We start from the raw sequence: 27,975 nt of genomic DNA on the forward strand, positions 1-27,975 counted from the left end.
CACCTGAGCGCGAAAAACGTCTCTGTCAGGTCGCAAGGTGCCTGTGTTGTTTGTGTGATCCCTCACAATACACCTTTTTACGGCGGACGAAGTTGAGCTGAACAGACTTTTGGCCTGTTGTTGGCTTTACGGTGGCAGTGGTTTCAACGTGGAACTGGTCGCATTTATCTTTTTTTTTGCGTCGTCTGCGAGTGACGGAGACAGATTAGTACCACATAGCATGCACATGTGCAGAAAAACCTTCTTATCTTCAATTGTAAGCTGGTCTCCGTCACGACATTGTCACATGCATTCCTTTCTTTTCAGTTTTATCAATTATGCTAAAGCTCTGTTACACGTGTATTACACTACTGTTTTGCGAAAGCTGAGCCAAATTACAAGTGACTAATAGATAATGCTTGAATCTTGCAATGAGATTACTTGGACAACGCGAATGTAAGTTTCTTCTTGAACACACGTGGCCAATAGCAATAACGCTGAAATATTCAATGTCGCAGGTATAAATGCCGACACTTTCACCGTTTGCGAATTTATTGCTGGCAAATGTTCTGTTCGCTGCTAACAGTGTATACGTACCACATGCATTGCTCGCTCACAGTATGATTTTCAGTTTACTGGCCAGACGTTCACAGAAAGGAAGCCAAGTATTTTCGAGAAGTTATGTACATTTTAGATATGTGGTAGAGGTGCTTCCCTATCCGGATACCGAACGCCCCCTTTGACCACTAACATATCCCGAATCACAAAGAAGACACAGACACCCGCAGGGACGTTCTAACCAGCCGCGAATTTGACAAAGACGAATGCTTGGCTGGTTACTGACCACTTACCAATCTGCTACCAGTGCGAAGAAGCTGGCCACACATACCACTCTTCGAGCACCGCTAGATGGGACTTCATGGTGTCGCCATCGGTGCCCCACATTCACAGCTGGGTGAGTGCCCAATTGGCATCGCTGACTACCTCGCAGTAATGCTGTGGATCCCCCGATAACTTGGCCGGTCACCTTGGCCAGGCCACACATCTCATCGCATCTCAGGCGGTGTGCTAGCCCTGCGGGGCTGGTCTCAGAATACTTACCCGGAAAACTAAGGGTAGGAGCCCATGTAGCTGCGCTTGCTGAATGGCAAAGTACCGACGGCGACAACGAATCTTAAGAATACGCAGCAAGGCGCACGGAGCCTGGACGACGCAGCTTCGCCACCGGGAGACAGGACGAAACAAGTTTGAAGCAGTGGAAGAGACCATCAAAGCCGCGACCTCACGCCACGACCGAACGGCAACGCTAGACGAAAACTTCGTGACTTCGGCGTTACCATATAGGGCGACAGTGACACAGCTCTCGTCGACACCACAGCTAACTATTTTGTCTCCAATGAGCCCTTCGCCACGGAGTTGACAAAAGTCAAGGTTGTATTGGGAGGCCCCAAAATCCGGGCTGCTACAAATGACTTAGTAACACTGGATGGAATATGCAGAGTCTCAACACCTATTATATTCCTTTCCATTACTCCCGGCGTCATCCTCAATTTAGGCTGAACCCTCTTTGTAGGTCTCCAGGTTTGATGATTGATATTGATTGATATGTGGGGTTTGACGTCCCAAAACCACCATATGATTATGAGAGACGCCGTAGTTGAGGGCTCCGAAAAATTCGACCACCTGGGGTTCTTTAACCTGCACACGAATCTAAGCACACGAGCCTACAACATTTCCGCCTCCATCGGAAACGCAGCCGCCGCAGCTGGGATGCGATCCCGAAACCTGCGGGTCAGCAGCCGAGTACCTTAGCCACTAGACCACCACGGCGAGGAAAGTCTCCAGGTTTCCACTCCATAGCTAAGTACCGGCAAGGTGCAGGTGTTATTTACTTTCCTCTTGAGGGATAGCAGCAAGCTACCAGTCATGATTTGCATGTGCTTGCCAAATGAGCCCTACCATATGGCAGCGACAGCATAGTTGTTAGAGTAACAGCCTCACGTGCAAGAGGTCCACGGTTTGAATCCCGGTGCCGCGCAGTTCCCGACTGGATTACAAATAATCCACGTGGTGATGGAACAGCATTAAGAGGCCTGGAATGTGGCCTCACTGGTGACAACCACCGGTAACGCACTCCCTCACCAGAGAAGAATGGGCCGCCGTCGTGAAGTAACTGGCCACTACCTCCCACATGCTTTTGTCGATGCAATCAAATATCGTCATATTTAACACTCCGTCAGAAACTCGCCTTGGAAAGACTTATGTCGGGAAAGGCATCACGCTAATATGGGCAAGGAAGCGTTTTGGAACAGCAAACGATTAACCAGGTGTCGCACATTGCCAATTTTCTAGCGAGCGGGACGTCGAACGCTCCACCTCAATAGAAAAGGTTCTGGCGTAGTTCTTCATCATTGCCCCACCGTGTTGGTTTAATGACTGAGGTACTCGGCTACTGAACCGTAGGTCGCAGGATCAAATTTCGGCTGTTGTGGCTGCACTTTTGATGAAGGCGAAAATGCTATACGCCCATGTGCCCACATTCGGGTGCACGTTAAAGATCCTCAGGTGGTCAAAATTTCCCGAGCTCTCCACTACGGCGTCTCTTATAAAGGTATGGTTGTTTTGGGACGTCAAACCCCGCGTATGAATGAATTCTTCATGCTTGTCAGCCACAGCATAAGAAATTACAGAAAACTCCTTGCAAGTGCTCACCGGGTACCACGCTTCTCCGAAGAATGACGAAGTATGCATAGCAAAAGTCTCCCTACTATTAAGAAATTGATAGATCCCACGTGCAGTGGGGATCGATGATATACAAAGCGCAAATGGGGAAGGCTCATATGCCAACTTAGGATCATAACAACATTGAGAGGTGGACGTAAATTATGCCGTACATCACTTTCATGTCTTGATTGTCAAGTTGGCGCCTAGAACTTGTGTCCTTCCTTCACTCACGTCAGATATTACCAAATTCTGTATATGTGAAGCTAGCCAAACGGAGGCAAGCACGCTATAAGCGTAGCATGCAGTCATGTTTTAAAAAACACGCATATCATGAATATCAGGATTGGACGCGTCATTTACCCTCGTTGTCGATTCACGTCACGTGATACTAAAGTTGGCATATGTGGAGCTAGCAAATTGGCCCAGAACATGCTACAATTGTGACATGTAGTTACGTTTTACGTGACACGCATGTCATGATTTCCATCTTTAGAATGTCATTTACCATCGTCGTCTATTCACTTCACGTGATACCAAATTCGGTATATGTGGAGACAGCGAAACCACTGCGAGCGCACCTTGAGCGTTGCATTTATTCACAGTTTACTTGACACACATGTCATGATTAGCATGTGTGGACGTGTCATTTACCTTCGTCGTCTGTTCGCGCACCCCGTAATACAAACTTTGGCATATATGAATTTATCAAAACCGCCGCGAGCGCACCATTAGCGTGGGATGTAGTCACGTTCTCACATGACACGCACGTTATAGTCTGTAACCTATGTTCACCTTGCAGTCATGTCATGCCATAACAGTTAGGCAATATGTCATGTGATCGAAACCACCGAGAGACCATGAAAGTAAATCGTGACACTCAGGACGTATATGTTATAACTCTCATGTTTTGAATAGTTTATGATGGTCATAGAGTCATGTTACGGCACACCAAGTTTCGTCTAGATACCATTATTGAAACGGCCAGGAGAGCTAAACGTTGTAGATAGATAGATAGATAGTTAAATAGATAGATAGCTAGATAGATAGATAGATAGATGGATAGATAGATAAATAGATAGATAGATAGATAGATAGATAGATAGATAGATAGATAGATAGATAGATAGATAGATAGATAGATAGATAGATAGATAGATAGATAGATACGCTCAAAGTCGCCGAAGTTCGCTAAGAAATGCTTCGCATTTAAAATTTGTTCCTATTCAACTCATGTCCGTGCGTACAACACAAGTACTTATCTTACACAAGTACTTATCTTACACACACTTATCTTTAGCGCCATTTTGATACGCTTCGCCTAATCAACGTAATACGCTACAGAGGCCGTGCTTCGCATACTTCACATAACATCGGCACCTGTCGCAAGTTTTAGAGTGAAAGGGGGATTGAGATCACAACAAGGGTCGTTTTTGCCACCATAGTTGTTCGCCGAGGGCGCCCGTAACCACTACCACACGAAATAATCAATAAATCAATCAATCAATCAATCTTTTTATTTCCTTTAGATAAGGTGGAGTACAGGACTAAAAGCTCAAGAGCTTGACGAGGTTCTGACCCCGTCAGGACCTCGTTATAAGGAATAAAGAACTGAATAAATGAGAAAGAGAGAGAATAGAGGGGTAATCGCACCCGGCTCCTCTGCGAGGCACGCTATAGTACGCTACCAGAGAGCTGCGATGATGCATTAAACTACGTGGCAAACTGACCATGTTCAGGCTTTATTTTTGGTAAAGAACCACGTTAACATGCGTAATAAAGAGCCTTATACCAGTGCAGCAACAATCAGGCTTCACACAATAATATTGTGTAAAACGTGGGTCGCTGATTGCTCTAACCCATTACAAAAACTTCAGACACAATTCTTCGTCATCGTCAGCCACAGCATCAAAGAAGTGCATATAATGTTTTACACGAGACTGTGCGCATTGCCTTAATTACAAAACCTTTCGTGTGCTACTTGCTCATGCTTTAAACCATGATACTTTTCATAAAGAATGCAGGCATTTGCGAAAGCTTCACTGACACAGCCCACTTTGTACTTTATGGATTACATTTTAGAAATCCGCAGTTTATGGTTCTCGAGTAAAATCATACAAGCGTGAAAAGATAACAGACGCACGGTCATGCTAAACATAAGCATCTTCTAGTTAGAGAATTTTCCTAGCTTTCTGTTGCGAGCTGGCATATTCATACATATTAACACGATAGCGTTAAAGATCTCGTGCCCCAGAAAACCCGCCACTGGCGTCAGCCCCGTTGGTTGTTTACTGTAAGCTAAAGTTAGCCGAGATGGGAGTTTCTCCAGCACATGAGCCCACAAAACTTTTCTGCCTCAATTATTTACTCCCTGGTAGGGAGTGAACTTGGCCCATGTCGTCATAAGACGCCCCCTGCTCAAGTGCAGAGTTTATGGACGACATCATGCTTGTTAAACTCCCCAGGGAGTTTCAGGTCACGTGGTTACGAACTCCCTCTGGGAGTTTTAAAAACCCTCTTTTGCCGTGACGTGCGTGCGCGTGTGTGTTTGTGTGTATGTATGGGCATATGTTTGGACGTCATTGTGAAACCCCAGTGCTTTGTGTGGCTGACCGTGTGAGCATCTGTCGACAGACAACGAAATTGTAAGTGCAGCGAAGAATCGCAACGACCGTTTGGTGTAAGCTGTGAACATTTCAAAATATTTCGCACCGTTGAGCCATGCTGGACATCTGTTCGATTCCTCAACGAAACGCCGCGAATGCCGCGCTTCAAAAAATTTCGAAAAAGTTACAAAAATTTCAAGAATAATTTAATGGTAGCAAAAGTAAGCTGTTGCGATCGTCAGCGGCTGCTCCTGGAGTTTTATCGTCAAAAACTTCGAAACGGTCTGAAGCAGGCTTCGCTGGACCACGGTAGGCTGGCCGGCAACCGGTGCGAGATTTGCGCCGGCGACGTGCTCGCCCCGTCTCCGTTGATGGTGGCTTCTCAGAATGTCAACCATTATGAGAAGCACCTTCTCAGAATGCAACATCTAAGGGGTAAGAAGGCCTCGCTATGCCGTCAGTATCAAGCCGGCATCGTATCGAGCTCGCACTGCGTGCTGGCTGCCGTGGCGAGTTCTACGAGCTAGCACAGACTACCGGTGAGGCAAAAAATATGTTTTACAAAAAAAGTAAAGGTTGCTGGAATGAATAACAGTCTTCTGCGCCTTGCTACCGCAGCTGTCAAATGACTAACTCGAAGGCGAGTGACGAACGAGGCGGAGACACATAGAAACAGCGTACGGCATGCATGCCCATGCAATGCATGCGAGCAACAGGAACCGCGACTGCGAAACGTCTCGCTCGTTTAGGTCTATCACTCCGTAGCTTAAACTGCGTGGATAGGCGACACCTCTTTCTGTGCATGGGAAAAATAACGAGACGTAAACTGCACATTGGCAAGCATTTTGTGATTGCCAGCTTTCATTCATCAAATCACCGTGCCGTACTCGTGAGTGAGGCTTTCTCGTCGAACGCGGTAGCGGTGGTCTACCTCGGTTCATCGCTGGAGCTGCTGAATGTGCCTTGTTGATGTGTTAATCCAAGGCCGCGCGGGCTTTGTGTTTAATTCAGTGCATTTTACGGATCCACAAACAGCACTGCTCATGCAAATTCAGCCCGTACGACAGAGCGCCAACTGATGAAGCTCTTTCGCTATAGTAAAACAAAATTGTTGAATATTAGGCAGGTTCAAGATAAAATGCATATGTGTTGAAGTGCCTACATAAGGCCACCACAACTTTATACCTACACCGTGCGTGTATATTGCTTAATTATTATAAAAAATAGGTTCCTTCTGAGCTACATGGGAGGTCCGAATATGGTGCCTATATATACCCGGTGACTGAATCGTAGGTGTGCAGTGCGGGCGGCAAGCTGTGGTGAGTGTGAGTGTTGTAACCTTACGTGAACGTTGCGTGCATGTTTGTGTACTGTAATCATTACTGTGTGCTTCGAAGGTAATGCAATTAAAGTTACGTTGTGCATGGTACGGCTGCTGACGTGATTTTTCTTCGGTAATGTAAAATTTACTCCCATACTGACCTGAAAAAATTCCCCGATAAATGTAAATAACCCTCCCTCCCCCCCCCCTGGCACCATGAACATACCCCCTACTGATGGAGAGTAACTTTTTTTACTCCCTCTAGACGGTGTTTATGAAAAACCAATCGGGGCGTGCACTAGAGGAGAAGTCATTTACTCCCATCTCGGCTTCACAGTGTGAGCAAAAAATTGTCTGTGCGTCTGTGTTTCAAAAATCAAGTTTCCAAGACAGTCGTGGGAGGCCGCTACTTGTCCACGCGTGCGTGCGCGATCACAATGAGAAAGCCGCGCATTTGAAGAAAAAAAGTACTTAAAGTCCTGAGGTGCCGTACTTCCTTCGCCCTGCCACCCCTTCCTGCTCAGCTTCCAGTGCTTTCGCCGGGATGAGAGAAGAGATAATGCAATTGCAGCATGCGACAAACCTTTGTAAATCCACTCGCATTGGGCGGATTCTTAAAATTTTTGTGGCGTGGAATTCGTGAGGCAATCAGCTAGTCTAGTGAATTCATTTCATGGTTACTTGAAGAAGTTTTTCAGAAGCCCTTTAACGCATTTTGTTAGACAGGTGTCACGACGAACACTAGCCAATTCGGCGATAATAGCACGCGCTGGTCCAATCTACTGTGTGCGTGTTTGTGTGCGTGCGTGTGTATGTAACAAAACTTATCAATAAGTATGCACTGAGCGGTTGAAGGATGCACTAGGAGTCGGATTTTGCTATCGCGTTCAACTCTTAAAGATGAAGCTTAAGGGTCCCCCAATTTTTGCCAAACATCAATTATCTTGTGTCGTAGTTTCCTACTTAGCCGCACATGCTTATATAATGCTGTGAGACAGCGTCGGTGGCCCGTCCTGTGAAAGATATGCCTGTGCATAACTGGCGCTTTTGATGTGGAGTGATGTACTTCTGGACATAGCCATCTGAATTAGGTCCCATTACTTAACATTGTTAAGGAGTGTGAACATCGATTGGACGCGTTCACATAGTGACAGGGTCGTTATCACAGCCTCGATTGAAGCGCCACAGTCTTTGGCAGAGCATATCCACACTAATAAGATATTGGCGCTTCTTCTGGTTCATCAACACTTTTTTGCGAAGGATTTGCGTGAGTAATGAGGATGTTAGATAGCCTGGATTATAATGCTCGTTGCCATATTTGTATAGGTATACTGGAGACTGTAAACAGCAGAAGCCAGTAGTTTTTCCACAAGAGTTTTCATGTGGGAGTGCTGCCTGCACAGCACTAGCTTACGTGAAAGTGTTGAAATTGCCAAAAAAATAAACCACAGCTGCTTACTGACAAGTAAGATATTTCGAGCAAACAATGTTGAGCAATCGGTGCACTTGCCTTTGGTTGGCACTGGGATTTTAGAATATCTAATAAAGATGGACTTAGCGTACTGGTGCCTTATACTAAAGACAAGATTACGCACTCATCAGAAACCAAAGAAACAAAAACGCCAGGTTTGCGTGAAGGGCACCACACAGTCACAGCGAAAGCTAGAGGAGCGGCCCTTCAGAGCCTTGCTTGCTTGTTCCTTTCCTCTGTGGCTCTCACCCACTAAGGCGGATTGGCCAAGAAGCCGGTGGTTAATGCAAGTCAATACCTTTAGGTTTTCTAGACAAGAGGAATATGATTACTGTGTTTTGGCTTTGAAATTAATTTGGCGCAATGTAAAAAAAGGGGAGGGGAGGGGAGAAATAATAGAATTTGTTGAATATCTGAGGTGTAATCGTTATATGAAATTCTTCTGAAAGTTAAATTATTGCAGTGTATCAGCTAAATAATAAATTGTAGCGTGGCTAGTAAAATTCGAGAGCTGATCACTGACTCAGCAAGGTAATCTTATTGTGTTATATAGGAATTCGCAGAGAGCCCCACACATGTTCCTGTCACTGTGTCGCAATGAAGCGGCCCCAAAAGACAAAATATTGGGAGTATCAAGTGATATTCCTAGTTTTCTGAATAAAATTTCGAAGCAATTTTTTCTTTGATTTTTGAAACAGTGACATGTGATAAGAAAACGGTCGATATGTTCAGGTTCGTTACAGCTTGAGCACAGAGGGGATGGCACCAGACCCGACCTGTTTTAGTAGAAATTAAGAGGTGGTACACAGCAACGTAATTTTGTTATCAAGACTTCTAATTTACGCGTGGGACATCATTTATTATTCCATGTGAAGTGTAGGTGCGAGAAATCTGGATTCGGTATCGTGATTTTTGATGAGTCTTCAAGAAGGAAACGTTTTCTAAACCTCGCTTCTGTTACATAAGCTGTAGGAGTCATGATTGCACAATCGGAAGATCAAGAGATGTTCGCGCAAGTGTGTCAGCCATCTCGTTTATAAATATACTGCGATGGCCTGGCACCCATATCATTCGCACTAGACGAATGTTTGCTGGGATTAATGATTTAAAAGTTTCTAGTACTGCTGATGCCGATGACGATGATAGAAAAGAACACACGGAATACGAGTCAGTCACTATCACAGCTGCCGAATGAGTCGCAGGAAGTTTACGAATAGCTAGTATAACTGCCATTAATTCCGCTTCAAATATTGGTGTATAATCTGGCAGGCCTAATGAAAATGACCAGAATAATGAGAGAGAAAAAATACCCACACCTGCCTTCCCGCCGCTCATACATGCATCCGTTGCAATTACTATATCAGTATCTAATTGAGACAGGTGTTGTAATAAACTAATCAAATATTTAAAGGGCAGGTGTTTAGCGTTCATGGGGAAGATATCGTCAAATTTCATTTGCACTTGGCCGATTGGTTTGACTGATGGTGTGATCTCGAATATACTAGCATTTAGAGCATCTAGAAGTGTTTGAAGAAATAGCACTTGAGGTTTATCTACACGGGACCAATGCTCATTAAAAAGACACCAGGCTCGGCAAAGAATACAAACTGTCGCCTTCTTAAAGTGGATTCAGAAAGTTTTAAATAGGTTTTGACTGTTAAAATACTGAATCTGCAAGCAAGGGTGGGTAGCCGAGCTTCTTGATACAAAACATTGTTACCTGTGAATTTCGGCACACCTAAACAAATACGAAGACTTTCCCGCTCTAAGATGATCAGGGGGTTTATTTTGTATGCTGGTCCACCAGAGAATAGTACACATCCGAATTCAAGAATCGGACGAATGTACAATCGATAAATCGTGATCAGCGTATATCTGCGAAGACCAGAACAGAGGCGGCCAAGCCTACCCATCATCCAAACAGCGCGTATAGCCTTAATTTTATTATGTTCAATGACATCACGCCAGCTCAGTTTTTGATCGTACAGTACACTCACATATTTAATACAGTTAACCTGGGGATTTATTTCTTGATGGTACTGAAGAGAAATAGTAACTGGTACGTCTAATGGAAAAACTATTATAGCACTTTCAGTTACGTTCAGGTTCATATGAATTTTCTGCAACCAGGTTTCCAGTGTTGTCAAATAAAACTGTAAAGTCGAATGTAGCAAATAAATATCGCTGTCAGATGCAAAGAACGCGATATCATGTGCATAAACATACACTTGTACCTTATCAATTAGTGGTATGGAAATTAACAAAATGTTAAATAGCACAGGCGATAGAACAGAGCCTTGAGGAACACCTCTCGTTTTGCTATACTTCGGTGTGGAAACACCTCGTTGGGAGCAATAAAATTTTCTGTCTTTTAAAAATTCGTATATCCAGTTTGTTATGTACTGCGGGAACGTCAGCTCTTTTAGGGCATTGATAAGAATAGGATGTTCAACATTATCATATGCCTTGGCTAAATTAGGGGTTACTAGGGCCGCATATTGTCGTCTGTGGCGAGCAAGCTTTATACGAGCCTCTAAATCCACATGCGCCCACCATATAGAGTAACTTGATCTAAATCCAATCTTGCACGCTCTGAGTATCGTATTATCTGTTATTAACTTGGTAACTCCAAAGTAAAGTATTCTTTCTATTAACTTAACTACATGTGATGTTAAAGCGATTGGCCTAATGTTATCTATCTGCATTCCTGGACCCTGTTTTTTAGGAAGCGGTATTATTTTTGAAAGTCTCCAGGCAGGAGGTATCCAACTATTTTCAAGTGAATAGTTGACAACGTTAAGGAGGACTTCAGGAGAGACGTCGAATAATATTTTTAACATTTCTGAAGTGATGCCATCTGGTCCAGGACCTGTGTTTGGCAGAATACGAACGACGTGCGCAAGTTTATCTCTACTTATTTCAAGAAAATCATTTCCGAATGACGGTTTTGCCCACTTTATTTTAATTTGGGATGTAAATCTCTTTTCCAATCCTAATGCAATTTCAGTTAATGTATTTTCCAACTCAGTTGGAGAAAAAATAACTGAGTCAACATTTACGTGTGCTGTCATAGCTTTACGATTAAGGAGAAATCTGAATAGAGCTATCTTGTCCACTCTTGGATAGATAGCCGTACCATTTTTGTTCATAATCGTCTTTCGCTAATGATACTGTTCTCTTAAAGGTAGCTTTAGCAAATAAATAATTTCTCCAATTAGTCGGACATGGGTTGGTAAGGAGTTTTTTCCATGCAGCGTTGCGGTGTCTCTAATCTCTGGCACAAACCACATTCCACCAGGCAGATATGAATTTTCCCTTTGTTGAAGATATAGTGAACTGTGAATTTTTAATTGTACACTTTAGGGTGGAACGAAGGCTCATAGCTTTCATATTTGCTTCCATATTAAAAAAGGAAGACAGCGCTGACTGTAAATTCTTTTTAATTTTTGAGTAGTGTACAAAACTTTGAACCTGGTGATCTACCGTCACTAAATAAATGCTGACTTCAAATACCACGAGGCAGTGATCACTACTTGTAGCGGTATCAAGAACAGTTCAAGACGATATTGTCACACTTGAGCTAGCAAATGTCAAATCTAAAACGGACCTCGAATTACATCGAACGAATGTCGGAATGAATGTTGGAGCCTTTTTTAAACACTAATTAGATAACTGCTGCAAGCACTTTTGTTTGATACCCACTCTGACATTATTAATAAAAAATTTGGGTAGTAGGCCGGCATTCGCTATGCTATTCTTGTCATTCTTCCGAGAAGCGTGATATTCACTAAACCCTTGCTATAAATTTTGTACCAATTGTTTATGCAGCGGCTGAGGACGATGAGGAATTATGCCATAAATGGGTATGTGCCAAAGTTAATAAGAAACCAGAACAAGCTTTTTTAGTGGGTTGGGGCATTAGACTGCCCACTCGTTACGCTATTCGCATTGTGCGACGACTGCTTGTTTTTTGCTGCTTTAAAACACTTTATAAGTAGCATTAACGCAATTGCTTTCCCGACATCAAGCCTGCCTAAGGCAAGTTTGCCTTAGGCAAGCTCCGGTGTGGCTCAGTGGTAGAATACTGGGCTGGCACCCAGTGGATCCCGGCTCACGCCCGTCTGTGTCATTGACACTAGGGTTTTTTTCCAATTTACTGCGATGTCATTACGGACACCATCGGCGGCGGCGATCAACTATATACGGCGCCGCGAATGACCCCAGTTTTGCTTTCCCTGTAGTAGTAGTGGCTTAGCTCGGCGATGCAAGCGAAAACGCAGTGTGAGCTACGGAAGCATCTACGAACGAACCACGTACGAACCGATGGATGAACGATTCACGTATGAATGGAAAAACAGGTGGACGAACCATGGATGAACGAACAGACTAGCAAGTGAGCATTATCACGCGAGTCAAAGGTCGGCCAACTAGTGACACGTCCTTTCAGGAGTTTCCAGGCCTTCTCCAGTGCGCCAGCTGTGCGCCGCGTGACGCCACTACGCCTTGTGCTTGCGCTAAACTGCTGACCGTAAGCCACGTGAAACTGCTCAGCCTCTGCCGGTGTAGCTCACGATACAAAAAAAGCAACAATAGTAGTTACAATGCCAATTACCTTCACAAAATTGGGCGAATTGAATCAGCTAGCGTAAGGGTGCTATCGCCTTGTGCATTGCATGTAGCACGTCTCTTTACGATAACCAGGGGCTTTGACACCCTCCATTAAGACGATTTGGCAGAGAAGACACTTGCCTTCACGCGTAAGAGAGGCTCATGCGCAACCACCTAAAATGTTCCGCGTCATTGAGCGAAATGCGTTAGTGCTGGTTTGCGCAATCGGACATCATGGCAGTTGCCCTAATTAGTATGTGAATGACCTTCACCTACCAGCGCCTGTTTCGTACAGCAGCCTTTCTACTTCTGTGCTATGCATGCAACTTGTAGTGTCGAGGTTATGATGCCTTTCTGCCGATCTACAGGTCGCAGGATTGAATCCTGACTACGGCATTCGCATTTGTATACTGGGTAAATGCTCAAAAGCCGAATATTAGGACTTGAGAGAGCAGTATAGAATGCCAGATGGTGAACGTTCATGAAGCACCACACTGCGGTGTCCCTCAAAATCATTCCACGCTTTTGGGCCGTAATACTTCAACAGTTCTCACGAACACTCAGCAAGTTATTCAGATTTTTTGATTAGTTATTATTGTGAAACCTAATATCAAAATGCAGACCCTTTCACGTGTCGTTGAAATTCAGAACAACTTTGCCTTAGAAAACTTCTTGAATATATCGGGAGATGTGTGACTCATACTCAAGCTGTAGCGAAAGTCCGTTTCGTTATTGTGCCAACTTTAGTGGAAGTGCCAGTGAGTGACTTCTTGTATTGCCACACACGCCGTTTTTTATTTCTCTTTCTTTGCTTTGCATTGCTATCCTAGATACATGGCACGTACCCACTTTGGGGGATTGGCTAAGAATGCAACGTAGAGACTGGTAAATGCTATGTTAGGTAAGCCATGAAATTAAAAAAAAAATGAAATGGCAAATGTACAAAAAAGATTGAATTTAACTACAAGTAATATGCTTTTGAGCCTGTATCACAGACTGCCGTAACAACCTGACGGGAATAATTTTGAAAACTCAAGTTTTAACCTAACCAAACGACGAATAATTTAAAATACCAGGTTGAAATGGCATTTGTTGAGTATTTTTATTGAAATTACACATGTTTCAAAAACATCTTTGTGGCAGTATCCAAAGCCTGAGGCACCGAAGCTTAAATGTATTCCTCCGATATTGTCAAGCCTATTTTTGTAAAAGGAGTAAATAGAAATCGAGTTCTCATACGAGAATATCTTGCACATGTCAAAAAGTTATGTGCAATATTTTCTAGTTCGCCACAGAATTGGCCGAGGGGTGATATCGTCAGACCACCTCTGTACCAATCAAAGTTTAATGGGGGGGACACGACACCTAAATCTGGTGATCATCACTTCTGATTGTAGAGAGTGGCTCCACTGCGATTTCCATGGATATTTCAGGCGATTATAATCCGTCCACGTGGTTATTGCTTCCATCTTATCTGTGTGAATAGCTGATCTTCTAAACCTGATTGCGGTGAAGTATTCTACCACCGGGAGAACCTGAATTATTGGGAGATCTAGTGATGAGCGCGGGCTAAGGCATCGGCGATTTCATTTAGTGTTAACCCATAGTAACCTGGTACCCATACTAATTTTAGGTACTTCAGCTGAGACGGAAATAAAGATTGTAACGTCGTGATGACACGAGAGGTATGAGAAGTTATAAGAGCTGTGCATACCGGGAGCGAATCAAAAATTATTATTGCTCTGTTCTCATTGCACGGAATTTTTCGCAGTGCCACGAAGAATGCCAATAGCTCCGCCTCATATCTTTGCTTACTTCTTTCTTTCTTTTCTTCATTTCTTTGTCTCCTTCTTTATTTCTTTATTTCTCTCTCTCTTGCTTCCTGTGTTTCACGTTGCTAGGCTATTGTTTGTGTTGATAATGCCATACTTAAGCCATGCCAGAATGTCTGAAAGAATCCCAGATTACTTCATAATCATTTCATAGGCTTGAGCATGCAAACGCAAACAGCAGAGGTCATTCTAGAACAAACGTGGCCATCAGTAGTAATGCTCAAAGGTTGGCTGCTAATTGTCGAGACGCCTCACTGCAGATCAGATGAGCAGACGGCTAACGCCTTGTACGCTGCTATCAATGCCAGTTGGTATTGCTATACCTTGACTTCTCGTTGACTGGTCACAACTTTGGTCAACTTAACAGTTTCATCTTGAACGTGGAGATTTCTGCTCTCGACAACGTCACGACTGCGTGACAGTATATTCTGACGCATATTTCTTCAGATAATTTCTTGAACTTCGGCTCGGTCTATAAAATATACGTAGCGTTTTGCTGTTGCGGTACTTTTATATTGCATAGATAATCGTTATTGTAGAAGCTTGACAGCACTCAAACACTTATGAGTAGCTGAGTCTCTGATTCACATGGTCATTGCATTTCTGTTTCCTTGCGTCATTGACATAGCGCGGTATTTGAGTCATTCATACTTGGCGAAACACGTTGATGCACCTTTTTGGCTCGATAACCCATGAGTCATAAAAAAATTTCTCGGGTTGTTTACATCTTTGTACGAACTAAGGCTGCATTTCTTAGGAGATCAATAACGCTGTCAGCTGCAGCAGCCCCCACCGAGTGTTTTCAAGGGCTGCAGGCCACACATTGCAGCAGTTTTGTTCTTGGCGAGAGAGGATCCCCCTTTTAGATACGATAATCATCGTATCTAAAAGGCGTTTATCAATCACACGTTCTTTTTGTTGTGGATACATTCTTTATCTCCTTGGATGCAAGGTATCCTTCAAAACATGCCAAATAACAACTTTTCACTAGGATACTTTTGTCACTATTTGCACCTGTAACGTACCCATAAAAATTATTGGTGTGTTTTGGTGGATGATAAATAACATATGCCTGCCCGATCATTGGCAAAGTCGCCCAGATATGGCGAATGTGGGCACATCGAACAATGTAAAACGCCATAAGTGCAGCATATGATGTAACTTACTTAGCTGCACACACTAGGCAAAGTTCACCTGACGTGGCTTTTTATATTGTATTGTGCTGTTTAAGCATGCGGCCAGTTTTCTTTGCGTATGTTTAACTTTCTATTTCAACTTTTTAAGGACAAATGATACCAAAAACTGCGTTTACATAAAGCGAGGTCTGCAAACCACTTTTGGTGCTTTGCATGCTGTCTTCAAATATAGATGGGATGAAATGCTGATGCAGATTTGTGTAATACTAGGTGTCCGTCTAAAATAGATAGCACACTAGTGGTTTCTTGACAGTTAGGACGACTTTCATCGTGTTTCCTTATTAGAAGGTATGTCTAAAGAAAACTGATTAACCCCATAAAAGATAGCCTCTAGACCTATAATAAAAAAAAACAAGTCGCACTTCGCTTTTCGGCTAGCTCACTGATAGTTTTCTAAAATGAACACCAATTTCCTACAGGACAATGAAATTGTATACATCCGACGCACTGCGCCAAGATCGTCGTCGTTATAGCACGGCTGAATGAATATCCATTCACTTTATAATTGTAGCAAGGTGTCGTCTCAAGGCAGTAAGAGTGAGGTGATAAAAAAAATTGGTACTTACGTCAACAGGCCTTGCATTATCTCTAGTGGGCACCTGAAGGACCTCAGCGTGATGTCGTTTACTGATGGTCCCAGTACACATTTTGAAAAACACCGAATTATTTCTCAACCCGTTTGGGCCTAGGAAGTTTGAGCAAACACATAGAAAATAAAAAGCTGCATCGATGCCCTAAAGTTTGGCTAGTAATGCAGTCTGTTTTCGGCAAAAAACAGTTCAAGCATTCTCCGCCACGTAGATGGTCGTTTTCAATGTCTTAAAACAGAGGTCGGCAACTTGCAGCTCATCGGCCACATTTAGGCGGCTGGACAGCCAAATGCGGGCACTGCACGACATCACAACCCAATTGCTTTCCTAATTAACCGATGAAGGCCTTCCGACTAACGAATCAACGCGCCCCCACCTGTCTGTGTGTCTGTGATTGACCAACCTTTATGCGGATATTTTTAAGTTACCAAGAGAATGTTCAGCACAAAAAGTCGCAGAGCTTTTGTTTTTACTTCTAGTCTATGCTCATATTTTGCAATCTTTTCATATGCGTGCTTAAATAGGCATTATTTCTGCATCAGCTTTGCTGCTCGTAATTGCCAATTCAGAAAATTTATCAATGTCTTTAAAACCTCAAGACATATAATTAGAGTGGTACATTGACTAACTGCTCCCCCTCCCCCCCCCCCCTTCCTTTTGTTCCAGGCACGGTCCATGCAGCGTTCAGTTCCTTGAACGCTGCATGGCCCTTTACTTTAAAAAGCTTCCGCCCCCGTGTTAGATTGCTAATTATTGTAACACGCTTCGTTTCAAAATAGACGTCTCGGCAACTGCTCCCTCCTCGAAAATGGCTTTGGAATATGAAAAGAGCGGATAAGTATATTTGTTTGAGACACCCACCACTGAAAATACACTTGGTTATTTAGGCAGCCTTTGCAGATCAGAACGCTGCCTGACTTCACGTATATTATCGAAAGATAGCGCAGAAATAAATCATGTATTCGGTCTGGCTTTGTTTTTTCATCTTTAGTGAGAAGCAGAAAGTCCTAACTGTGCTTTGTTACTTAAATGTTTTTTTCGCTACTTAGTAATGAAGGAAGTTGGGGCAGCTTCGGGATAATTTAATGACTTGTTTTCTTGGTTAGGGTTTTAATTTTGCTTTAGTTTTGTAACGTCAATCGCATACCAGATTTAGGCGTCACTCTAACTACCAGGCACGCTAACGTGCTTGTATGACGAGGGTCGTCCCCGGCTACAGAAATGCAAGTGGTTAGGTTGTCGGCAAGAATAGTTACATTGGTTCTGACAACAATCCACATTGTTAGAAGCACTGGCTGAACTTGTGAGCGTTTGTGTCGAGACGCGCACCTAGACATTCTTGTTTTTTGTGGGAGACGAGAGCCTTAAAATAAAGAAGTGACTGCGACAGGCTTGTACGATGTCTATTGATCACATATATCAATGCGCACTTTGAGAAAGCGCAAACAGTCAAAAGTGCGCGCTTGTTCTCATTTGTCGCTCTTGGAGCGCGATGTCATGCATCAGATTCACAAATACTAGCAAGGTCACATACCTTGTCGTCCATCGTCACTTCTACCGAGTGTGGTGGGTAGACTACAAGACCTTTCAGTTGGGATGTCTGCCCTCCAACTATGTCCTAACCTAGGTAATTGTGTCTTCATGGAGGGCAAATACACGCTCTAAATTGGCCGATGTGCATTTGGAGCAGACAGAAGCAGTACAAGCTTTTCATCAGCATCTTCTCCAAACCTTATTCGCATTCATGATGATAAATAAATTATTCAATGTTATTATGCAGCAGGCCGGGCTCATAGTAAAGCTGAACTTCACCACCCATCTTGATTTTCCCAGTTAATGTGACGTGGTCTTCAGCAGCTGTTCTATGCTGCAGTAGAAGTCCTCTGCACAATATTGCTAGCAGAGAGCTGTAAAGTTTAGGCTTAGTGCTGTTGATTATATCCTTTTTTAGTGCTGCGGAGAACTTCGTCAGCCTTGCTAAACGTATTTATTGGCATCTATGAATATGCAATATTTGCTGCAACAGACACCATAAAGAAAAGGGGGTAAAAGCTGCAGGAGGTACAATATATGATATTCTGAGCTGGTTAGCAAAGCTACGCAGGGGTAAATGTTTGTGTTCGGAGATATTAAAGCGACAGGAAAGCAAAAAAAAGAATTTAAGTCAGAGCGAACGCTCAATGTGTGACAATGTCTAAAACGGCAATATTATCAACAGTATGACCCTGTATACTTAGGAATAAAGCTATATATGTATCACAAGACGGGCACCAGGAGGGGGGCATTTTGAAATATAAACCATTGATGTGAGAGCCCATTACTACGATTATTCACTAGTAGTCGAACTAGCTGCAAATAAAAAAACTTCTATGCATCAAGAAATGCCCCTGGTTCATTTATGATTAATTTGTAGAAAAAAGAACCACCTGGCATTCTATGGTGAACAGCGTGAGTGGTTCAGAATCAACGTTATTCAATCACTTGAGTTGCTAAATTGCCTATAGGCTTCATGTGTCAAAATTCGAACAAACCATTGGCCAAAATGGTGGAAGTGAGCAGATTACCGCGCCATTTTTCTACACCAAAAATAACTAAAACGCGAAATATCTTCTGTTTTTTCGTTCAACAGGATTGTGAGCGCCGTCGCATTCTGCCAAACAGCATGGCAGCGCCTAGCACAGTAGAACTTGTTCTTTGGTGAGTTAGTGCTGCACATGTTATCAGGGTGATGTTATTTTGACACAGTGGTGGAAACGTGATAAAAGACATAGAAGCTGCTCCTTCTCTTGATGCTCTCTTCTTTTTCATGTTTGTCGCGTTGCGCTAGAAGTAACGTTGCTGTAAGCGATGTGTTCATGCGTTGAACGTGTTCCGTTGCACAGCATCCGTCCCCACTCAATTTCATCGACCGCACAGTATAATGGAAGGTGCAGCGAAGTCGTTAGTTTACTAAATTCATGTGGGAAGCCCACGACGTTTACATTTAGGGAAAATGGTGAGCGGCAAGGCGCAATGCAAGTGGGATGCGGCGTTGATCCAGGTGGATAGAAACTGTTTAAGTAAGTGCAATTTATGGTGGTTCTTGTAATATGGCTTTGTTGCAAAAAAAAGTGTTTGTTGTTGTCGAGTGTGGTTTTGCTTCAAGGACGTCCTTGGCGCTTATACGTGGGTGGGCACTATAACCAAAGGCCCCTAAAAAAGAAAACACCTTTCTCCTCTGCTTTGCTTTCAGTATATTCGCTAACTGAAGCCAGAGTGCTACAGGCGCAAATTTGTTGAACATTGTGTGCTTGGACGTTGCGCTGAAAGAACTTTACAAGCCCAGTTACCCTGAAAGACTTCAGGGCTGCATAGCGCTTTCTTCAGATTTTTGCAAGGTTTTAACCACGCTTTGTGCAAACAAACAATTGAATAGACGTTTGTTGATTGCAAGTACTGTTTTTCAGAACAGTAGCGCAGGGAACCACATGAACGTTGACTGATGAAGACGTGACCACCAGTTGCCGGCTGCGCGCTAGTGTTCTGAATTACACCAACTGCAGTATCGCTTCCGTTTGGGCCTGTTGGCGTATACGTAGAACATAATGGTACTTCAAATGGACAGCCCGACGGGCTAGTGGGACAACAAAGAGATGTATACACAGGATGGGCGCTTTTCCTTGGTCGTGTTTTTTTGCACAACCGTGCAGTACATTCCACATATACACCCACGAGCCCGTCGGGCTGTCCACTTGAAGTACTATATGTAAGGGTTCTGATGGCACATTGTAACATTCTAAGTGGCACTAAAAAGGCATGGCCGATCGTGCACTTCATCGGAGGCATTGTTTATGTCAATAGAACCTGATTATTGCCAACCAGCACCCACCGGCGCTTTCTCTCTGGTATCAGTAAATATGCAACGTGATTAATGTTAGCTGCAATTCTTACCTTTACGGAGTAGCCTTTTGTTAAAATGCAAAATAAAGCGTGAAAGGTGTCGTCGTACAATTTTAGTGGTGTCATCGACCCATAAAAAATATTCTGCCATGGACATCAATATTAAGGGATACCGTTAAAGTCGTCTCCCAAAGGCATGCCAGCTCGCTTGGGTCTTAATCGCCAACTGATTCCTCTGTCTCATTCGATATCAGTTTCCCTTCTTTATGTGTTCTGCATTAACGTGCCTGTGACTTCAGTAGTACGAAGGCCAATGACAGTGATGAGAGTTTCTTGAATGAAGAGATTTTGTTGAAGACTAGCATTGTCTTCACTGCATGAGAAGGTGAGATATCCAGCTTGGATCTTTGGCTGTTATCTTGTTCAAAGGATACATGGAAGTGGTTGAGACAGTTGAAGCAAAAGTGTTACTTGCAAAAAATTTAGTTGTAAGCCATTATTGTACAGTATCAATAATGAGCCGTAGCATCTAATGTACTTGTTGACTGACTCTAATATGAGCTATATAGATGAATCAGACAATTTCACACATAAAAAAATCCACCTGTCAAAGAATTTATTTGGAGCTATCACTCGAAAATAGGCCATGTAGTTTGAAGCCGGAAGCACCCCAGTAGTTGAAAATGTGACACACCGATTCGCTAAACGTATTCCTTGCATACCATGCTAACGACAGAAACTTTATGAATAACATTACATTGTAAGGATGAATGCTAAGATGGGCCACCACTGAATCAGTTTGTTTATCTTAAGTGAGCCAGTCACACTGCTGTTTTCATGTGGAACAAGTGTGTTCTAGGCCCCTCTAATTATTGCATAACAGAACATGTATGAAAACGCTTGCCAAGGCATTATATTCAAAACAGCACAAGCATGTGTAGCTACACTAATTCAAAACATATAATAAAGAAAGAGCAAGCAACTCATTATTGTTCATAAAACTACATTTTGCAAAAAACAAACAGAAGCACTTTGAACTCAATACTTAATCTAAGAAAACGTATAGAGCAGTGAACACAAGGCAAGAAAATTCTGTCACAGAATACAAGAAAAGTATAGGAAGACAACTATAGGAAATATACTTTATGACTGCAGAATAATACCTAGCTTGCCATTAGTTATGAATACCACCCTCCCAGTGAGGTCACTGCCAGCCTATGTTTTCGCTGTTTTGCTATACGTGCACCCAGTTGTGCCAGTCAACACACTTTTGCAGAAACCATTTTATGTATAAAGAGTGGCAGCCTGTTCGAAGTGTGAAGCTCTTTTTGTGTTCTAGATGATCTCCTGACCACTGCGCATAAATCTGCTCTGTTCCTGTATGGCATAAATTAAATTGCGACAAGACATTGCTTTTTTTCTCAAGTGCTTTTATTACCTTTGTCGAACGGTGCAAGTATTACAAGCGCCAATCTATAATCTGACCCTTCTGCTGCAGGTAGAGTCTCATCTTGAAGTGCTTGCACACGACTTCTTTTTGTAGCGTGGTAAAGTTGGTTAGGTTTGCATTTTGTCAAGTCCTGATAAATGAGAGTATTGCATTGCAGTCATTGCAGTCAACTTGCTTTCTTTTTTGATAAGTTTTTGTTCTTTCTATTTCTAAATGATTTCATAGTACACTTCAAGTGCTGGCATTACGTACTTCGCTCCGGATGAAAAAAACCACAGCCCCATGGCAGGGTCAGTGGCTTTTAGAGAAATGTCTGGGACATAGCATTGCATACGTGTCATCCTTCACTCTGACACAGCCTGGCTCCCGCATTACGAAAGGAGTCCACTTTTTTGTCTCAGATTTTTAATCACGTTGAAGCAATGTAAACACATTGCACTTTGCGGATAGATTTGTTGTTCAGTGAAATAGGTACCGCTCTTGTTTGTTTGCAGTTTATGAAACTGCTGAAGAGCCCTGTAATGAAGATTACAATCGCCACAGTATGAAAAAGGGAAAACAGCGCTAACAGCACTGGTTGTGCAGGTCACCTGCTTGGTGGCTCAGTAATCATGTTATTTCGCTGATAAGCACTAATTCCAGGTTTTCATCCCTAGCCATGTCACACATTTAGACAGGGAGCAATTATTACTTATTGTAGAGGTGCGCTCAATAAAGGTTACACAGGCTTTGTTCTTTTTAGTGCGTGTGCTGTCTCGCCTGGCTTGCTAAGTTTCTTTGACATGTCTCTAGCAAAGAAATGCATTCGTAACATTGTGTACATTTTAAGCACGATTGCAGTTAAGGTTCCTTGTGCATTTCACACCCTAGTTTTGAAAAGTTCGTTGTCTATGGAGCATCCAGAAGCTTCCGAAAATGTCACTGCACAGTTTAAAATGGCTAAGTGCACTTAATACCATGATTTTCATTCTTCTAAGTGAGAGGTACATCTTTTCTGTGGGGTGCGTCAAGGTCATTTTTTTAAATGACCTGGCAAATGTCACGCATGCTTTCGGTATATGTGAAACATTAGTTTGAATGTCAGCTAAGCAGTTTAAACATTCTTTTCGCTTTGAGATTTTGTGCACAATGTAGCCAGTAAGGTAATATACCACACAGTTTTCTGCAGTTCCCTTGCTGTATGGGTTATGTTGCTTGTGCTAAGAAGTGCACTCATAGTGTTCGTATCTTGCAGATGGAAGCAGAGCTCTTCAAGCTTCTTATCTAAACGTGCTTGGAGTTTATTTTGTGTGTGGCACTTGTTGTCCCTAGCACCAGCGTCTAGTGCACCTGAAAAAACAGGCACGATATCCTCATGGGCTTCTACATTGCCTTTGATCACTGCTTTCATTGGGGCATAGATTTTCAGGAGCCGAAAGATGTAAGAGAAGTTCACAAAGGTAGGGTGATCTTCATATGAGCGAATGTTGACGAAGAACCTCTGTTGCAAAAGAGGCGTGTATAAAATATTCTACAAATCACACCCCACGTAAGCATGCTGTGCGCTTCCATAATAATATTTTTCTTATACAAAGCTAAGAATTTTAAGTGAAACACTACAATTATATTGGTCTGCACGTACAGTTGCCGGCAATTTCTTCGACCATCCTGTTGTCTTGGAATGTGCCTAACTAGTATCTACACTCAGCAGTGGCATCATTACATGTTCCACATTGCCAGTGTAAACCTTACACATGCAGTTTTCCTAATATTTCCTTTCAAGCGCTTGCCAAAAGTCACCAAAAACTGGGAAAACGCAAACAGCCTTGCTGGCACGCGTTTCCTTGAATCCGCTTGAATCCAGATCAGCCACTGTTCCTACAATGAGTGTATATTATCAACGAATCTCCCATGCAGCCCTGAAAGAAAGCACAGATTCATAATCCCACATGGTAGGCATGCGTCAGTTTACTGCAATATTGCATGTGGTTGGTCATGAAAATGGCACTGGAGCAGTTTCCTGTGAGTGACAGCGACATCGTATCTATGCCGACCTGACTCATATGTTATTTCAAATATAACAACTGAAAAACAATACCCTCAACGCTTGATATAACAAACTGGGATTTAATGCAGTATTGGTTATAACGAAGTAAACGATGAAAAGGGTTGCAACAGACGCAGTGTTAGGAATATACATTCATAAGAATTTTTTGGATATAACAAACCTACTTTCACGAATGATGCAAGTTTGTTATAATACGGTTTGTTTATATAACGCTCCACGTTGAGTCATCACACCGGTTCATTTTAATACCAGGTCGACATCCTGGATTATGAAAGAATCACTGCATCCCGTCATGATGCCACGAGGGTGCGTATATCTATCTGTAAAGAGCAGGTTGATACAGCCCGCACTTGAGTTTTTCATCTTTAGCTGCCACACACAATATCACTGGCTCTTTCAAATCACGTGTTTTCGCTTTCGCTAGAATATTATGCAGTCTGAAGTGCTACAATGCAGTGTTCTAGACCAGCCTGTTGACCTCTGTACATGCCTTGACTACTGCATAGTGAATATTAGAAACTGCATCATGCAGCCTAAACAAATAAGAGGTTGTCGACAAGCAACTTATACTTGTCGCCGATTAAGCAGTGCATGTGGCTTCTAACAATTGGCTTTTTTTTTTAAATAAATGCATCAGCGCTGTTTAGGGCTAGGAAATTCACCCTATCATTGCGAAAAAATGTGATACACTACGAAGACAGTATACCCTATGTACTGTATTCTGCTGATATCTGTGATAATTGTTTTTGTTTCGCATATGTTTCGTAAGTTAATTGTCACAGAATGCTAACTTTAGGTGTACTGAGCAAAAGTACGAAAAGCTGACAAAATCAAGGAAAGCAAACTCGGAAAAGGTGACTGTTCCATCAAGCAGAGCTCATTAATTGCCTTTTTGAACAGTTTACTGCTTTTAAAAAAAATGTGAGAGCAACAATAGCTCTCTCTATTGAACCTCACCCACGCCGCCATGGTCCCCTTAACTTATATGATTCACAAAGACCTTTGAATATATTAGCCACACAACTATCAGCAGTACATAAGAAAACGCGACTTAGTATTTCTCCTCCCACTCATCACCTGTCATTTGTGAGCGAGAGAGCTGCCTCCCGCTGTTTCAACAGGCGTTCGAAAAAAGTTGGGAGAAACATGGTTGTGGAAGATGAGCACTACCCTATGAGATTCATCAGTGGCGCGGGGATTGTTGTCGCTAATCAACAATAAGAGAAAAAAACCATGAACTTTAATTGAAGTCACCGAACAGAATATAAAATGCATGTTTTAGCTCTCCTGATACTACCCATTGTTTACTCCTCCTTTACATTGTACACTACCCCATCAGCAAGGCATTAAAATGTGGCCCTCTATGTAGGGACGTCGCCCCGCCCGCGAGCATTGGTCACAGCCAGTGTCAGTTCTATTGGGTGTAGAAGTTGTAGTGGGCTCATAAACATGAGAAATGATTTGCATTGTTTGCATGGCTGTCTCTCAGTGCAATAAATGTCCGTAGACAGTCTCCGCTAGTTCACGGCACAGCTACAAGGCGAGGCAGTTTGTGAAAAGTGCAGTGTACTGATTCTCCATTTCTTTTTGCCTGAAATGAAATTTCCCCGCTTTGGTGAAATTTTCCGGCCTGAGGAAAATAACAAGTAAGGCGAAGTTTTCCGTCACAACAATAAACACTCAATTTTGTTCTTACGGGAGAATGAAGATGTCATAAGGCAATGTTACAATAGAGCGAAATTTCGCCAACAATTCTACTGTGATGATTGTCCTTGTAGGCACTTTGCAGTGTGGGTTGTTTGTGCGTCACTTCGCGTTTGTCCTGTAGTATTACGGAGCAGACAAGCCCTGAACAAAGGCCCTATATGTTTACATCACTTGTTCATGATTTTATTTTGCTGTGAATGGTTGATGCAGTTGCCGAGGAGAACGACAAACTCTCTATAGACCGGTCAAAGCATTTGCTGCTTCCGGAAAATCAACTTTCTTGAAAAAGATATACCATCATCACCGCTCTGTCGAAGCTGTGGCGAGCCGATGAGTGTCATGCATCGTTTTTTGATGTTTAAGTATTTACGCACTGAAAGGCTAAAGCTTTTTTCCGCTTTAGTCTATGATGAACCTGATCAGCATTGGTAATGGTACCTTGGAGCAACAGCGGCAGCTTGCAAAGTCGCCACGAATAAATTTAGCAGTGAGCTAAAGCTCAGTAGGAAGATCATCTTTCAGGCTTGCCCCACAACTTGACCCACCGGACCAGCAAGAAGGTTAAATGCCGTGGTTTTACAGCGAAAGCTGTTCTGAGATCAAAGCTTGAGTCATGCGTGGCGCCGTAGTATACATATAGTCCGCCGCCACCGATGTGCTTAACCACATTACGCCTATTTAGAAAAAACAAACAAAAAAACCTAGCACCATTGACACAGTGGGGCTCGAGCCCGAGTCCACTGGGTGCCAGCCCAATATGCTACCACTGAGGTACGCCGGTTTTTTTTCTTTATTTCCGGTAAACTTCACAAACAGGTTGCCAAGATAATTGTATTACAATTCACAACAAACAATACAAAAAACTTAAAAATAACTAAGCCCGTCAAACATTACTATAACACATCACGTCCTAGAATTGCTTAATGGTCAGTAGGCTTTCTACCCTTTCTACCCATGAAGGTACACATACGTCTGTTCTTACTACATCAAGTAATATTGAGATGCTTTCTTTAAAATACTCTCTTGCTGGTCTTCTGTCTGGGTCACAATAAAATTCAGCCATTCTAGAGCGCCATATACTGTGCAAGGCAGTCATCATGATAACATCGAAAGGTAATCTATCCTTATTCTCTATTACCAAATACCTGGTTCCTTGAGGGTCTAACGGGAACTCTTTTTTGATTGTCTTTTGTAAACGTCCCAAAAATAAACTCCTTCCCAACAGTGCAGGAAAACATGGCCAATAGTTTTCGGTTTCTTACAGATTAGACAGTGAGATCCCCAAGGCACATAAAACCCACGCTCCCCTAGGAAGGTTCTTACAGGAAGTGTTCCAGTGTGTAATTTGAAAAAAAAAAAACATTTTTGCACTTGAAGCTGCTGGCATTTTTTTAACTCGTTTGAGTACATTCTGACCCCAGCGAGCTGTATATAGCGCTCTGTACAGTGGAATGGGGAGCATCGTGTCACATAAATTTTTGTACACTTTTTTCCTTCCAACAGACCACAGGTAGTCAGTTGAAAAATGAACACACAAAAACCACACGCTGGCCACAACGTCCTTCATGTATCCTTACACAGCCCCTGTGGTAACATGGGTGCTCACAACAAACTCGGGCAACAGTCTACTTAGTCTTGTTTGACACACTGTTAGTAGGAAAGGATCTCTTGTCTCACGAAAAAAGAAAAACCTATTTACTAACTGCTTGATAAACAGATGTCCTAGCCCAAGGCTTCCACACTTCACCCGTCTAAACAAATTCGTGTGACTGCACCTTTCCCAGTTAGGCCCCCACACAAATGCACATTGACCCGGGAACAGTACAGCACTTGCATCACATACCACAGCTTAGACAGAAAAAACCAGTTGCATGCAGTAGCCCTAGCAAACATGGGCAGATAAGTTGCATTCCACCTATTCGCTTTCTCTTTAATTTCTTTCGTTTGCTGTGTCCAATATTCATCAGTACTTTTGTATGACTCGAGCGGTACTCCCAGATATTTACCTGGCGTTCTGGTCCATTTATTGGCTGCAAACAATTTTGGTGTTGAAGGCTAATATCCATACCAGAAGCCAAGGCATTTACCCCAGTTTATGAGGCTTTCTGTAACTTCAGCAAAAGATTTAGAAACTGTGATTGATTCTTCAATACCTTCATAGGAAGTGCTACAAATCGCAACATCCTCAGCGTATGCGAGTAGTTTGACCTCTGAAGATTCTACTCTTAACCCATTAGTGATGTCATTCTGCAATATCGACCGACATAAAGTTTCAATATAGATGCAAAACAACAGTGGACTAACAGGGCAACCTTGACGCACTGAGCGCTCAATTCTAATGGGGGGGCCCAATGTCTTGTTGATAATTAGTCTTGTAATACCATTCCGATTAGCCATGGCTACTCCATCAATAATTATCTTACCAACATTAATGTGCTTCAATACTGCAAACAAAAGAGCGTGTGCAACGCACTCAAACGGTTTCTCGAGATCCAGCTGGAGTATGGCCACACGAGCTTGACTGGTGTCAACACATTCGAGCATGGATCGCATTTTATGAACGTTTGT

At 42.8% G+C, this 27,975-nt stretch overlaps 1 protein-coding gene across 1 annotated transcript in view; it reads left to right on the top strand.

Moving 5' to 3' along the window:
- The first annotated feature begins 888 nt into the window (after positions 1-888).
- Positions 889-27,975, top strand: part of LOC142789931 (uncharacterized) — a 228,312-nt gene continuing 201,225 nt past the window's right edge. The window contains exon 1 of the mRNA XM_075885013.1: positions 889-934. Coding sequence (XP_075741128.1) covers positions 889-934 — 46 coding nt within the window. The remainder of the gene's footprint in view (positions 935-27,975) is intronic.

The sequence above is a fragment of the Rhipicephalus microplus genome, chromosome 2 (genome assembly GCF_043290135.1).
Source record: "Rhipicephalus microplus isolate Deutch F79 chromosome 2, USDA_Rmic, whole genome shotgun sequence".
Lineage (NCBI taxonomy): Eukaryota > Metazoa > Arthropoda > Arachnida > Ixodida > Ixodidae > Rhipicephalus > Rhipicephalus microplus.